General features: G+C 33.7%; 1 protein-coding gene across 8 annotated transcripts in view; it reads right to left on the minus strand.

The window, feature by feature from the left end:
• Positions 1-12345, minus strand: part of LOC129806456 (uncharacterized) — a 220125-nt gene that overhangs the window by 60276 nt on the left and 147504 nt on the right. For all 8 annotated transcript variants that reach the window (XM_055855057.1, XM_055855056.1, XM_055855055.1 and 5 more), the window contains exons 4-7: positions 10817-11008; positions 7162-7657; positions 3488-3726; positions 791-871 (exon numbers count right to left, since the gene is read on the minus strand). In XM_055855057.1, the coding sequence (XP_055711032.1) occupies positions 791-871; positions 3488-3726; positions 7162-7657; positions 10817-11008 (1008 nt within the window). The remainder of the gene's footprint in view (positions 1-790; positions 872-3487; positions 3727-7161; positions 7658-10816; positions 11009-12345) is intronic.

Raw genomic sequence — 12345 nt, forward strand, 5'->3', positions numbered from 1 at the left:
GTCATGCAATTTGGATTTTGAGCCTTTGAGGTGGAGTAGGTGGATGGTAAGGGGGGTTGGTGCTGAGAGTGGGTGGTTTGGAAAAGAATCCAATGGCGCGGTTGGGAAAATGAAGAGGGACTTGAGAAAAGGGAAAAAGAGAGTTTGTGAGGAATAATCGATTTTCTCCATACATTACTCTCGTTCTTTTTCTCTTTCCCCGGTTATTGCTTCTTGGGGAATTTATTGTTGGGGCTAGAAAGAAAATGCCGGTGGAAAGGAAGGGGGGAATGGGGCTATGAGGTGGTAGTGAAAATTTTCTTCGATTTATCAATTTCTTTATCGCGTTTTTGAAAGCTTTTTTTCTCGCATTTGTTTGTCTGTGCAAAAGCTCCATTGCACTTTCGTCATTGGAGCATTTTGACATATTATTTTGTTGGCACATGGAAAATAAAATAAAGTTGAAAATATAGTTTGAGGGAGAAAAAAAATATCACTGCTTTTACAGTCTCTAGCCATGCAACATAGAGATAAAAGATGGAATGAAAAGACATATTCTCGTAGAGATTACATTTAGTTATGATATACAGAGAAGATTATTTTGTGTCTCCTTCCATCATCACACAAAAAGTGATGTGGAGGGTTGCAAAAAATAAAAAAAAAGAATAGTTGGGGTTAAGGGGGGTGGGTGAATAACTCAAAAAACATTGAGAAAATAAAGTAAAAACACATCGATAGAGTAAGTATAAAAGACATAAACAAACACGTAGAGAAAGAGTAAAATAAGTGGGTAAATGAAGGGTTAACTCACTGTATCGTGGGAGTGGCGATAGTCGGACGATGAACTGTCCTTGTCATCTCCTCGATCCCAGTCGATCTCCTTCTTCAGTGACTGAAAGTTAACGAAAGATTACTTGTAAAGTCAAAATTTTATGAATATGGAACCAATACTTTGCTTAAAATGCAAACTTAACGAAATATTTAAGTATAACTTAAATTAAGTATAATTTAAGTTATAAAGTGCTTTTATAACTTAACGAAAAAATTCAAATGAATGAAAGATTATTATGTCCCGTAAATTTCTTTTGAGAATATGGAATTACAAAATAACTCAGGTAGTACGAATCCTGTGAACTACAAACTTAACGAAAAACACATGTTCAACTTAACGAATTTCATTGTAACGAATTTTATCGTTCTTCCATGAATCTAGCACTGTTGTTCTACGTAGTTTATGAAAGACAAGTTTTAAAAGGATTGCGTGGATTTAACAACACTGATCGAGAAATTAGAATAAAGTCTCACTTTCCTCCAGGATACTATTGTAACTTAACGAAAAAGTACACTGAATGGACGTTTGTTGTTCCCTGTAAATGTAGTTTACGAATATGAAATTACAGATTTACTAAAATTGTACGAATCTACTGAACTAGAAAACCTTATGAAAAAAAATCATGTTAAACTTAACGAATTTCTTTAAAACGACCTTTTTTCTTGCGTAATTTAGCACTGTTGTTTTACGTAGTTTATGAAAGACAAGTTTTAAAAGGATTGCGTGGATTTAGCGACCTGAACGAGAAATTAGGCTAAATTTAATCTTTTCTTCAGGATTCTATTGTAACTTAACGAACAAATATAAAAAAATAGACGTGTATTGTTTTCTGGAAATTTAGTTTACGAATATGAAATTACAGAATTACTAAAATTGAACGAATCCACTGAACTACAAACTTAACGAAAAAAATCATGTTCAACTTGACGAATTTCATTAAAACGACCTTTTTTCTTGCATAATTTAGCACTGTTGTTTTACATAGTTAATAAAAGACAAATTTTAAAAGGATTGCGTGGATTTTGCGACACTGAACGAAAAATTAGGCTAAATTTAAAATCTTCTTCAGGATCCTATTGTAACTTAACGAACAAGGGAACAAGTGTAATAAATGGACGTTGTATTGTTTCCTGTAAATTTAGTTTACGATTATGAAATTACAGATTTACTAAAATTGTACGATTCTATTGAATTACAAACTTAACGAACAATAATGTTGAACTTAAATAATTTCATTAAATAAGATTTAGTTCTCCATTTATATTATTTTTCATTCAATAATCTAGCATTGTTTTGTGTAGTTTATGAAAGACAAATTGCAAAAGGATTGTATAGATCTAACAATACTGAACGAAAAATTAGACTAAAGTTTCACTTTCCTTCTGGAAACAATTTTAACTTTACGAAAAGATTCTTTACAACTTTTCTTTTTGTTAAAATTGTTTCTTGAAGGAAAGTGAATCGTTTATTTTTTCTGTAAAATTATTCTGAAAATATGGAACTACAGAATAACTTAAATTGTACGAATCTATTGAACTACAAACTTAACGAATTTCATTAAAAAGTATTTAGTTTTCCATTTGAATTACTTTTCGTTCAAAATCTAGCATTGTTGTTTTGTGTAGTTTATGAAAGACTAATTTCAAAAGGATTGTACAGATTTAACAACACTGAACGAAAAATTAGACTAAAGTTACACTATCCTTCAGGAAATTACTTTAACTTAACGAGAAGTTGTAAAGAATTAACGTTTATTCCTTTCCGTAAACTTCCTTTGAGTTTATGTAACTGCAAAACTAGTCAAATTATACGAATTATTTTGAACTACAAAGTTAACGAAAGGCATATGTTCAATCTAACGAATTTCATTCAACAGAATAAAATTATGTAATTAAGTTACTTTTCTCTTGATAATGTACTTGAGAAAGACAAAAGTTACACCTTCCTTCAGGAAACAATTTTAACTTAACGAATAGTCGTAATAAATAAATGTTTATTGTTTCCCGTAAATTCCATTTGAGCTTATGGAGCTTTATACGTTATGGTTATGGAAATTCGTCGAATTGTACGAAATCTGTTGAACTACAAAATTAACGAGAAATACATGTTCAACTTAACGAATCAATCTAGATAAGTTTCAATTGTGTATGTACATTATTTTTCTTTCAATAATCTAGAACTGTCGTTTTACATAGTTTATGAAAGAAAAATTTTAATGTGATTGTGTAGATTAAACGAAACTGAACGAAAAATTTTACTAGTTACTTGTAGTTGGTTATTGTTTCCCTGTAAATTTCTTTTGGGGTTACAGAACTGAAAAATTATTTAAATTGTACGAATTCTGTTGAACTACAAACTTAACGAAAAAATCATATTCAACTTAACGAATAACTATCTCTAAATAGAATTGAATTCTACATTTTATTCAAATCAATTTGAACATTTGTCAAATATACTGCAAAATCATGCAGAGTCTAAACTTAACGAAACATCAAATTATGAATTTCACTGTATATCTTCTTCTGATCAAAACAATTCTTAACAGTGTAGTCATTAAATTAACGACGATGTATTTTGAAATTGGAAAAATGTACTAGCATGTCAGTGGAATGAAAAAAAAAACAAGTTAAAGAAATTTAAAGTGTAACTAAATATTTCAGACGTGAAGACACTTACCAGTGGCACCTGCTGCACGGGACCCATGCCCGAGGGGCCCGCGATCGGTTCTGGCATACTGGGACTGACCTGAGCCGGTGGTCCGCCGCCTCCGCCGCTGCTATTGCTGCTGGAGATGCAGGTGGCTGTCGTGTGTCCGCCACGGGACGCCGGCCTCACCTCTGACGACGACACAGACGCAGCAGGGATCACAATGGAGGACGTCGCCGACGCGGTTGAATTGAGCGTCATATTGAGACCTGCAATATCAACAAGCAAATACCCAGGTGAGAAGAATCTTTGGTCATTCTTTTCTTTTCCTCTTTTCATTTCTCATTCATCCCATTTTGCCCATTCATCAGTTTCTTTCCATTCTATTGGCATGTTTGCCAAAATACCGCAACATATTATTTTCTTCATTTTACAACGTAGTATTTTGAATGTGATGATAAAGAAGAAGTGCAATAACATTTGGACTTATTTCATTAAAATTCATTGCCTTCCGATGAATTTTAATGAAATAATAAACTTAACGAAAAATCTTTTAGAACTAGTTGAAGAATATTAGAAGAAGATAAAAGACATGAAATTAGAAAGTATGAATTATTATCATATTTTATTTAAAATCAGCCGGAAGTGACTCTAAAATTCAGAGTTTCGCATCTAAGTTTACAAGTAACATCTTAACGAAAATTCCATTTAACACTTTATGAATTTTAAATTAGTAATAAAAATTTATATCTCTACTAAATATTCAATTCAAAATCAAAAATGAAGAGCATACTAAATGATAGGAGAATCTAAAACAAGAGTGATAATCAAAGAAAACTTAACGAAAGATATTTAACGTAGTGTGAGCCTACCTTTTCCTCAAACACATTATAGAATATTTAGTTTTTAATTCTTCTGAACTCAATCAAAACAAGCTTTCACAAGATGAAACAATGAAATGGAAAACTGAACGAAATACTGATTTTACACAAATATGGTCTTTTTACAAAATAACGAAATAGCTTCAAGCAACACTGAATAATGTTACTGAGGATAATTGTGCTATCTCTGGGCAAATTTATAAATTAAAAAGTGTTTTTGATCTTCTATTATTCACTGGCAATCGAACGGGACGAATATTTCGTTAAGTAGGCAGACTGATAGAATTAACATTATTTGAATAAAACTCATTCTTTAACTGCATAAAAATTTTAAATACACAAAGAATTACCAAAAAAGTTATTTTTTTTTTGTTTCGAAGACTTTCGTTAAGTTTCACAATTATTCTGCATGAAGGCTTTGTACTTGTAATGCTTCTTTTTAACTTAGTTTAAGAAAAACAAGATTCAAAACAAATATGGGGAAAATTGCCGGAACAACTTAGTATATAACGAAACCCGCCCTGAAAAAATTCATCTTGCAAATCAGTTTTTTCGGCAATTTTCCTTATAATAGTTTTGAACCTTCTTTTTTGACCAAGTTAAAAAAAAGTACAAAGATTTCATACAGAAAAACAAAAAAATGAATTTGTTGTGTATTTAAAATGTATTTAAAATTTTTACGCAGTTAAAGAATGATTTTTACTCGAATGATACTGAATCTGTCAGTCTGCTTACTTAACGAAACATTAACATTCAACTTGACGATAGTTAGGAGGTAATTCAGCATTGATTTTACGCATATAATTATAAAACTTGAAATGTTTAACGATTAAATTTTTAAAAAGAAACAGAGACACGAAAAACTGAACGAAAGTCCGGTGTTACACCAAGAATTTGCTTTCAAGGCCTCTACATATTGGGAGCCGTTTTCGTCAAAAATCGCATTTTCGATAGAAATTTGATGTTTTTTCTACCTACAACAGTGCGAACTATTTCCTTCAAAAGAGCAATTTTTGACGAAACCCGCTTACAATGTGTAGACACGCTTACAAAATAACGAAATTGATGCAAGGAACGCCCAGTGATACACTGAGAAAACTTTTGTTATCTATGAGAAAAACTAAGCTAATGGAAAAGCACTTTTTAGCTTTTATTGTTTGGAAATTGAACTGGACGAAAGATTTAACGAAATCCGCTCTGATAGAAAAACTTCGTACCACTGTTTGTTAGGCATTTGTCAAAAGTCAGTTATTTAGTCGATTTTGAATTTTTTTTTTTTATTATCTTATAAAAGATTGTTCTTCTGAAAGCTTTTCACGAAAGATAGGGGAGACTGGGGCAGTAGTCAAAAAGGGATAGCACGAAACACTGATATTTATATCTTCAGTGTACCATTTCTTCAATATACAAGGATTACTATGGTATCTATCAATTTACTGCTACCACGTGTTTACTTTTGCTCTAGTTTTCCCTACCTAAAAAACTTAACGAAACGTTCTGAAATATTACAGCTGCTTTTCTTTTTATTATTTATTTGTATTTGGAATACTACTATACGGTTATTTTACGCATTCAATGAATTCTTTTTGCTCAAATGATACTAAATGCTTCAGTCTCCTTACTTAACGAAATATTAAAGTTCAACTTAACGATAAATCGAAACTGGTTCAGCGTTGCCGTCTTGTTCGTTGGATAATAAAATTGAAGATTTTAATGATAAAATTTTAAGTCATGATATATTTAGAGTAATTCTGCTAAAACTTAATGAAACGTTCTGAAATATTGCAGTTGCTTTTTTTATTATTATTTATTTGTATTTGGAATACTACTATATGGTTATTTTACGCATTCAATGAATTCTTTTCGCGCAAATGATACTAAATGCTTTAGTTTTTTTACTTAACGAAATATTAACGTTCAACTTAACGATAAATAGAACCAGATTCAGCGTTGCCTTCTTGTTCATTGGATAATAAAATTGAAGATTTTAATAATAAAATTTTAGGCAAGAATGATTTAGAGTAATTCAGCAAAACTTAACGAAGCTTCAGAAAGGTAATAAATTCGACTGTATATTTGGGGTGTATTTGTTTCCCTTAAAAATCTAATCACTAATCCAATTTGAACCCCTTGTAATCAACTCTTGTTTTGGCACGTTGCAGCAAATTATTGTCCTAATCGGAAGTTAGATATTTAAAAGCTTATCTCTCCCTCTGTTCATAATTTTTTCACACGAACCATTCACTGGTTTTATATGCAAATTAGCTCCCCAATCTACCATGGTATTGTATTTCACAGAGAGGGATGAAATTTCATTAGGGAGGCAGGGATGGATAAACATAAACATATGCAAGTTCTAAATTAGTTCACTGGCCGTCAGCCGTGTTTAGAGTGACGTCAACGCGACTGAATTTGGCAATTTAATCATTTTGACGTCAGTGCAATTTATTCCCAGATTCGTGGTATCAAATAGTATCCTCAGCAGTTTGAATGTTTGTGCAGGGATTTGAAAAAGTTATCACTTTAATGGTCATGCTATTTTGGGTTGCAATGTCCTTAAGTGTTTGCGAATTTATTGGGTGGTTAAATGAAGATGTTAGTGAAGAGAGTATGAGCATCTGTAGGTTGAGGTTAATAGGTCATCTGAGAAGAGTTTGCAAATATAGTCAATCACGCTATTTATAGATGGTTTTTTTTTTAAAAGATAATCTCTCAATCGCACGAAGTCAGGAGATGACAGAAGAAATGTCTTATTGGTAGTTAATTGTGTGCCTCGTGCGCGAAACTTGAAGAATGTATCTTTGGGATTGTTGGGATACTTACCGACATCATTTGTCTGCATCATGTGGTCATCTTCGTCATCGTCGTCCGGTGAGGTGGGGCGCTCTTCGGCAGAGAGACAGGTGACTGTGGTGGTGGTGGTCGTGGCGGTTGTGGATTGCGTGGAGAGTTGCAATGGTTCATCCTCCATTGTCACCTCCATGGAAGGCGGCCGGTCTGGGTGATCCCTGTGCGCCCGGCGACTTCCATAGAGTGCCAGTGGAGTCGGTGAGGATGATTGGTGGTGCCTGAGGGCTGTGGGTGATGGTGTACCCCGTTCACCCGAACCCTGATCACCACCTACGCGACTACTGGACGATCCAGTGCCACCTCCGGACGTCGCCAAGGTGCTGAGTGTACTCTTTAGCGGGGATGTGGGAATTGTGTCCGAATGCTCCGATTTCAGTGGAATACTCGAGTGGGATCGTAAACGGTCTGCGTCTCTCTCAGATTCCCGAGGAGCTGTGCTCTGATTTGTCATTTCTGCCAAACCTTTCACCTGATTTTCCGCGAAGAACAAAACAATAAAGAGATTTTTAGATCCTTCGATTAACAGATTATTCCAGAACTTAAATTCACGCAGGGGGTCCGTGGTGCAATTGGTAAGAGCGATCGACACGGGCGATGTAACCCCTGGCTCGACTATCATAGTTGTGAAGTGTCTGAAATACTATATACCTCTCTCTCCGGCTTTTCTTAATATTAATATTAATATTAATCTTATATGTGACACCACGGTCAGTTCGTATTCAAAAATACGATAAAACGGCCTACATATTTCAAAGGATTCCCAATTCAAACGTGTTCCACTTGTCCATATTCTAGCCTTTTGACAATCAATTTGAACATCACACAGCACATATTTCCCAGATTTTAACAGGAATATGTTTCCTAATAAAAACTGAAGCTATTTTTCACTTTTTCTTGTAAAAATTTTGCAGATATTGCACCGCGACTTAAACAAATTTGCTCGTAGTTCTTGTATAATTTTGGCGAACATTATGAAATATGTATTTTTAGATAGCTTTTAATGCACAATTTCGAAATATATCAGACTGATAAGTCAATTCTCTTTAGGAAAACACTTGCCAATAGCCTTCAGTATCTCTATGCAAAAACGTATGGAAAAATGAAATGTCGAGAGGCCCCTGTCTTCAAGAGTAACAATTAAAGTTTTCGAGCATCAATTTAGTGTACCATCTTACTAAGGCTTACAGTGACTAATATGGGTTCCAAACAGAATTGAGTTTTAGACAAAAAATAATTATACGTTCATTACCGGTTCATAATCGATTGAAATCATTGGGAATCAGTTTAACCTTGTCAGAAATTCCAAGACCTTTCCAATAAGCCTAAACACGACCACATTTGCTCGAAAAATACGCTTTTTAGAGCCTTTAATCCTTTGACCTTGAAAAACCGTTTTTAGGAATGATTAAACGGTATTTTTGTATGAGGACGAAAAGTCCGCCAAGGCAACTTCTTTAACATATTCATGACCATGTCACATATAAGATTAATATTAAGTTTAATACTTTCTGAACTGCGAGAATGCCAAAAAAAGATAGCAAGTGTTTTACCTTGCCCCTCTCTCGCGTTTCGCTCGAAAACTCACCGAATCACAGTTGGCACTCATGGAAAATTGCTTGAATTGCTTGTAATACGATTCAGAAAGCAATTAATACGATTCAGAAAACAATTAATACGAAGAGTAATATCTCACTCGTCGTATTACTCCACTAGAGTGTACTCTTTCTTGCACACGTGATTTTTCATTTGAAATTTTGCATACTATACACCTCTCTTTCCGTTTTTTCTTACTCTTCGTATTATTCTTATATGTGACTACTTCTGTACGGAAAGAATACATTGATTGCTAAATTAAAAAAAATATTCCAAAATAAGAAAAATCCTTAAGAAAAGTAGGTTGTAGAACAAATAAAAAATAAGTCCGAGAAAGGTACCAATTTATGGATATATTACCGATTCATTACTGATTAAGTCCTATGGAGTCGGGTTGGATTTTTTAATATCTTTCAAAAAAATCCAAATTCAAGCAAATCGGTTGAAAAATAGGCTTTCCAAAAGTGGTTAAGTGTTAAGTGGAACATAGTGTCTAAGGACGAAATATGCGCCTTGACTGAACTGAACTATTTAAACTACCTCTAAAACATATTCGAAAATGAAAGAAATTGTAGGAGCCGTTTTCGAAATAAATCAAATAAAAATGATCCGAAAATTGAGGATTTCATTTTCGAAAGGATATTCAAAATTAAAAAAAAACAATAGAGGCCACAGTCTTAAAAAAGTTTAGACATCATTAATAATGAAAATTAGTTGATCGGGTGATTATTATCAAATCTATTTAAAATGGTTCTCACAATCTTAAAAAAATCTCATATTAATTTTATTACTAATTAGAACATAAGGCAATATTTACGTGGATAAGTTTGCGGCAATTATTTCATAATGGTTTCATACAATTATATTTGCTTAAATGAAATCCATATCCCAACTAATATTGGTCACTAGTTAGTTATGATAACTAAATAAAAAAGATACTGTAAGTCATATTGATCAACTATTTCATTTAGCAGGTCGTGTCCCTTCTTGTAATATGTACTTTTGCATTCCTTATTAATCAAAATAGTGTTGTACAAAAGGATTTTTCTCAAACCTTTCCTGAATTTTGGGACAGCTCAAAAGAATATGAGTCTTCCAGCTCAAAATTTCATCCCAATATTTTTGTTGTAATATCGGCAATTATTCACATTTAACACAAATGGCTGTATTCAACTAAATTATTAAAAGCATTTTATAGTGAAAATGACTTATTTCTAAGGAATTAAACAATTTTCACATTAAAAAAAACCTCTCATTTTCTCTACGTGAATTTTCGCGGCATTTCGAAGAATGCCAACAGGCACTACAAAATTCACTTCGGTTTTTCTTTTAGCTCAGGCCTGCCCTAACTCAAAGGTGCCCGACTTCCCCTTACTAATATCATACAAAGACTACACACAGAAAAATTTTGACTCTAAATTTAAGAATATAAGATCCTGGGAACTTAAATTGGACGTGAATCCCCGAGGCGTTTAAGTTTAGAAGCTCTGAGCGAAAGAAATGGGCTAGAATTTCTAGCTCTTTCAAGTTAAGAGATCGGGAACTTAAGTTCAGCATTAGCTCAAAATGAAAAATGTATTGAGATTTGCAAATTATGATTAAAACTAAGGTAAAGTACCCTTACTCGACCGGGTTCCTCTATTCGACCGGTGGGTCAATTTTTGAATATTTGATGGTGAATTTCATCAATTTCTATGAATTTGTCACTGATTCGTATTATTTAAAGAATAATTGACCTATTAATGTTAGATCATACACAAAATATTATAGCAAAAATAATTAAATTGAATAAATAAATCTACCGGTCGAATAGAGGAACCGGTCGAATAAAGGGTACTTTACCTTAAATGACCAAGGATTTAGAATTAGGGCATTGGCATTCATTGGATGGAATTTGAAATTAAATTCCTGGGTATTTCTGTTTAAGAATTTTCCATTTTTCTGTGTGTACCAAAATATCCCCTTGCCGTATAAGTTGCTTAGTTTCAAATTGCACCTTTGTCATAAATTTCTTCTTGACGCTTCCTGAACTTACCTTAAGAGACTCGGCCGTCTTGAGAAGTGCTGATAACTGGCAATATTGCACGTTCACCTCACCCTTGTACATGAATTCTACGAGTGTTTTCAATTCGGCAAAGCGAACGTCCTTCAATATCACAATTGGATGTCTGGCAGGATGGTCCAGAAATAAGCTTTGGAAGTAGGATGAACAAGCCGACAGGACTACCTGCAAATAAACGATAAAATAACCAAGTTTTGGTTAGAAATCACATTGTTGTTGAGGTCTCTATAAATTAGTTTATTTATATTGCTCGACAAAATGTCCAAAGGAGGTAAAGTTTGCGCTCCCTGAAAAGCCAATTTGTTCATAAAGTTGTTTGAAATTGGGGTCTAGAAGCTACTTTGGCGACGTGGTATATTCACAGAGGCAGAAAGGGAGTATTAGAAACTGAAGAATTTAAGAGGTATATGATTTATTTACTATTTCACATTTCTCAACATTTTTAATTTTGAGGAAACTGCTGTATGTAAAGAAAAAAATGCCCCGCGCAGTATTTACTCATGTGCGAGGGAGAAGTTTTAGCATTTAAGTGATTGATTTATTATTGGCAGGAGAACAGATTAGTGGGATGTGGAGAGGACTGACCAGAAAGGTAGAGAAAACAACCATTAGGAAGAAATGGAATTGAAAAGGAAAAAAAAGAATGTAAGATGATCGAAAGGGAAGACTAATACACGCAAGAAATTGGCCATAAGAAGTCATTTTCTCTGCAATATTTCTTTAAGTAAATCTCAAGATTTTAGCTTATACAAGTTTTCTGGTGGACATTTATGTCATTTTTGTATTATATGCATCTCTACCACCTTCCTACCCAGAGGCGGAAAAATTTCAATTATTGCCAAATGCGAAACGAATTGGGAATGATATTTAAACAGGCATCACGTACAGCATTAACTAAATACTCTCTTATGATGGTCATGTTATATACAAACATTGCAAAAACGAAAAGAAAAAAAACCATGAAAAGGTTCGACGAGGTAACGTTGTGAACGGCAGTGGAGACGCCTAGTACTTTCGTGTTACTACCTAAAAATTACTTGATATCTCTTCGCACATATATCTCTCCCTTTTCACATGTCCATTCAGCAAATAAATAATTCACCCCAGTTTCGTGATTTATTCCCTAATAATTCCACCATATCAATTTAAGCAAGTTAATATCTTCTCCTCTTGGTCGACTATCGCGCAAGACGTTTGCTCGCCTCTAATATATTTTACAATAAGACGTTTCCAGGCGCTCTTTCTGTGTGTGTGGTAGGCGAATAAAATTTTTCAAGTGGCCAACAAATTTAAATATCGTGTTCCTCCGGCACATAGTACAAGACAACTTCCTGACTTGCTCTCATGTGCTTCGGTGTGACAGAAATGGCTCAATAAATTGGCGTTTTATCATTCGCTTTCGCCATTCGTTGCCGCCATCCACTTTATTGGCTATTTGCACAATCGCACATGGGAAGTTTGGGTGTGAACTGAGTGAGAATTGTACGCAACATTAAAGTGCA

The sequence above is a fragment of the Phlebotomus papatasi genome, chromosome 3 (genome assembly GCF_024763615.1).
Source record: "Phlebotomus papatasi isolate M1 chromosome 3, Ppap_2.1, whole genome shotgun sequence".
NCBI classification, from domain to species: Eukaryota; Metazoa; Arthropoda; class Insecta; order Diptera; family Psychodidae; genus Phlebotomus; species Phlebotomus papatasi.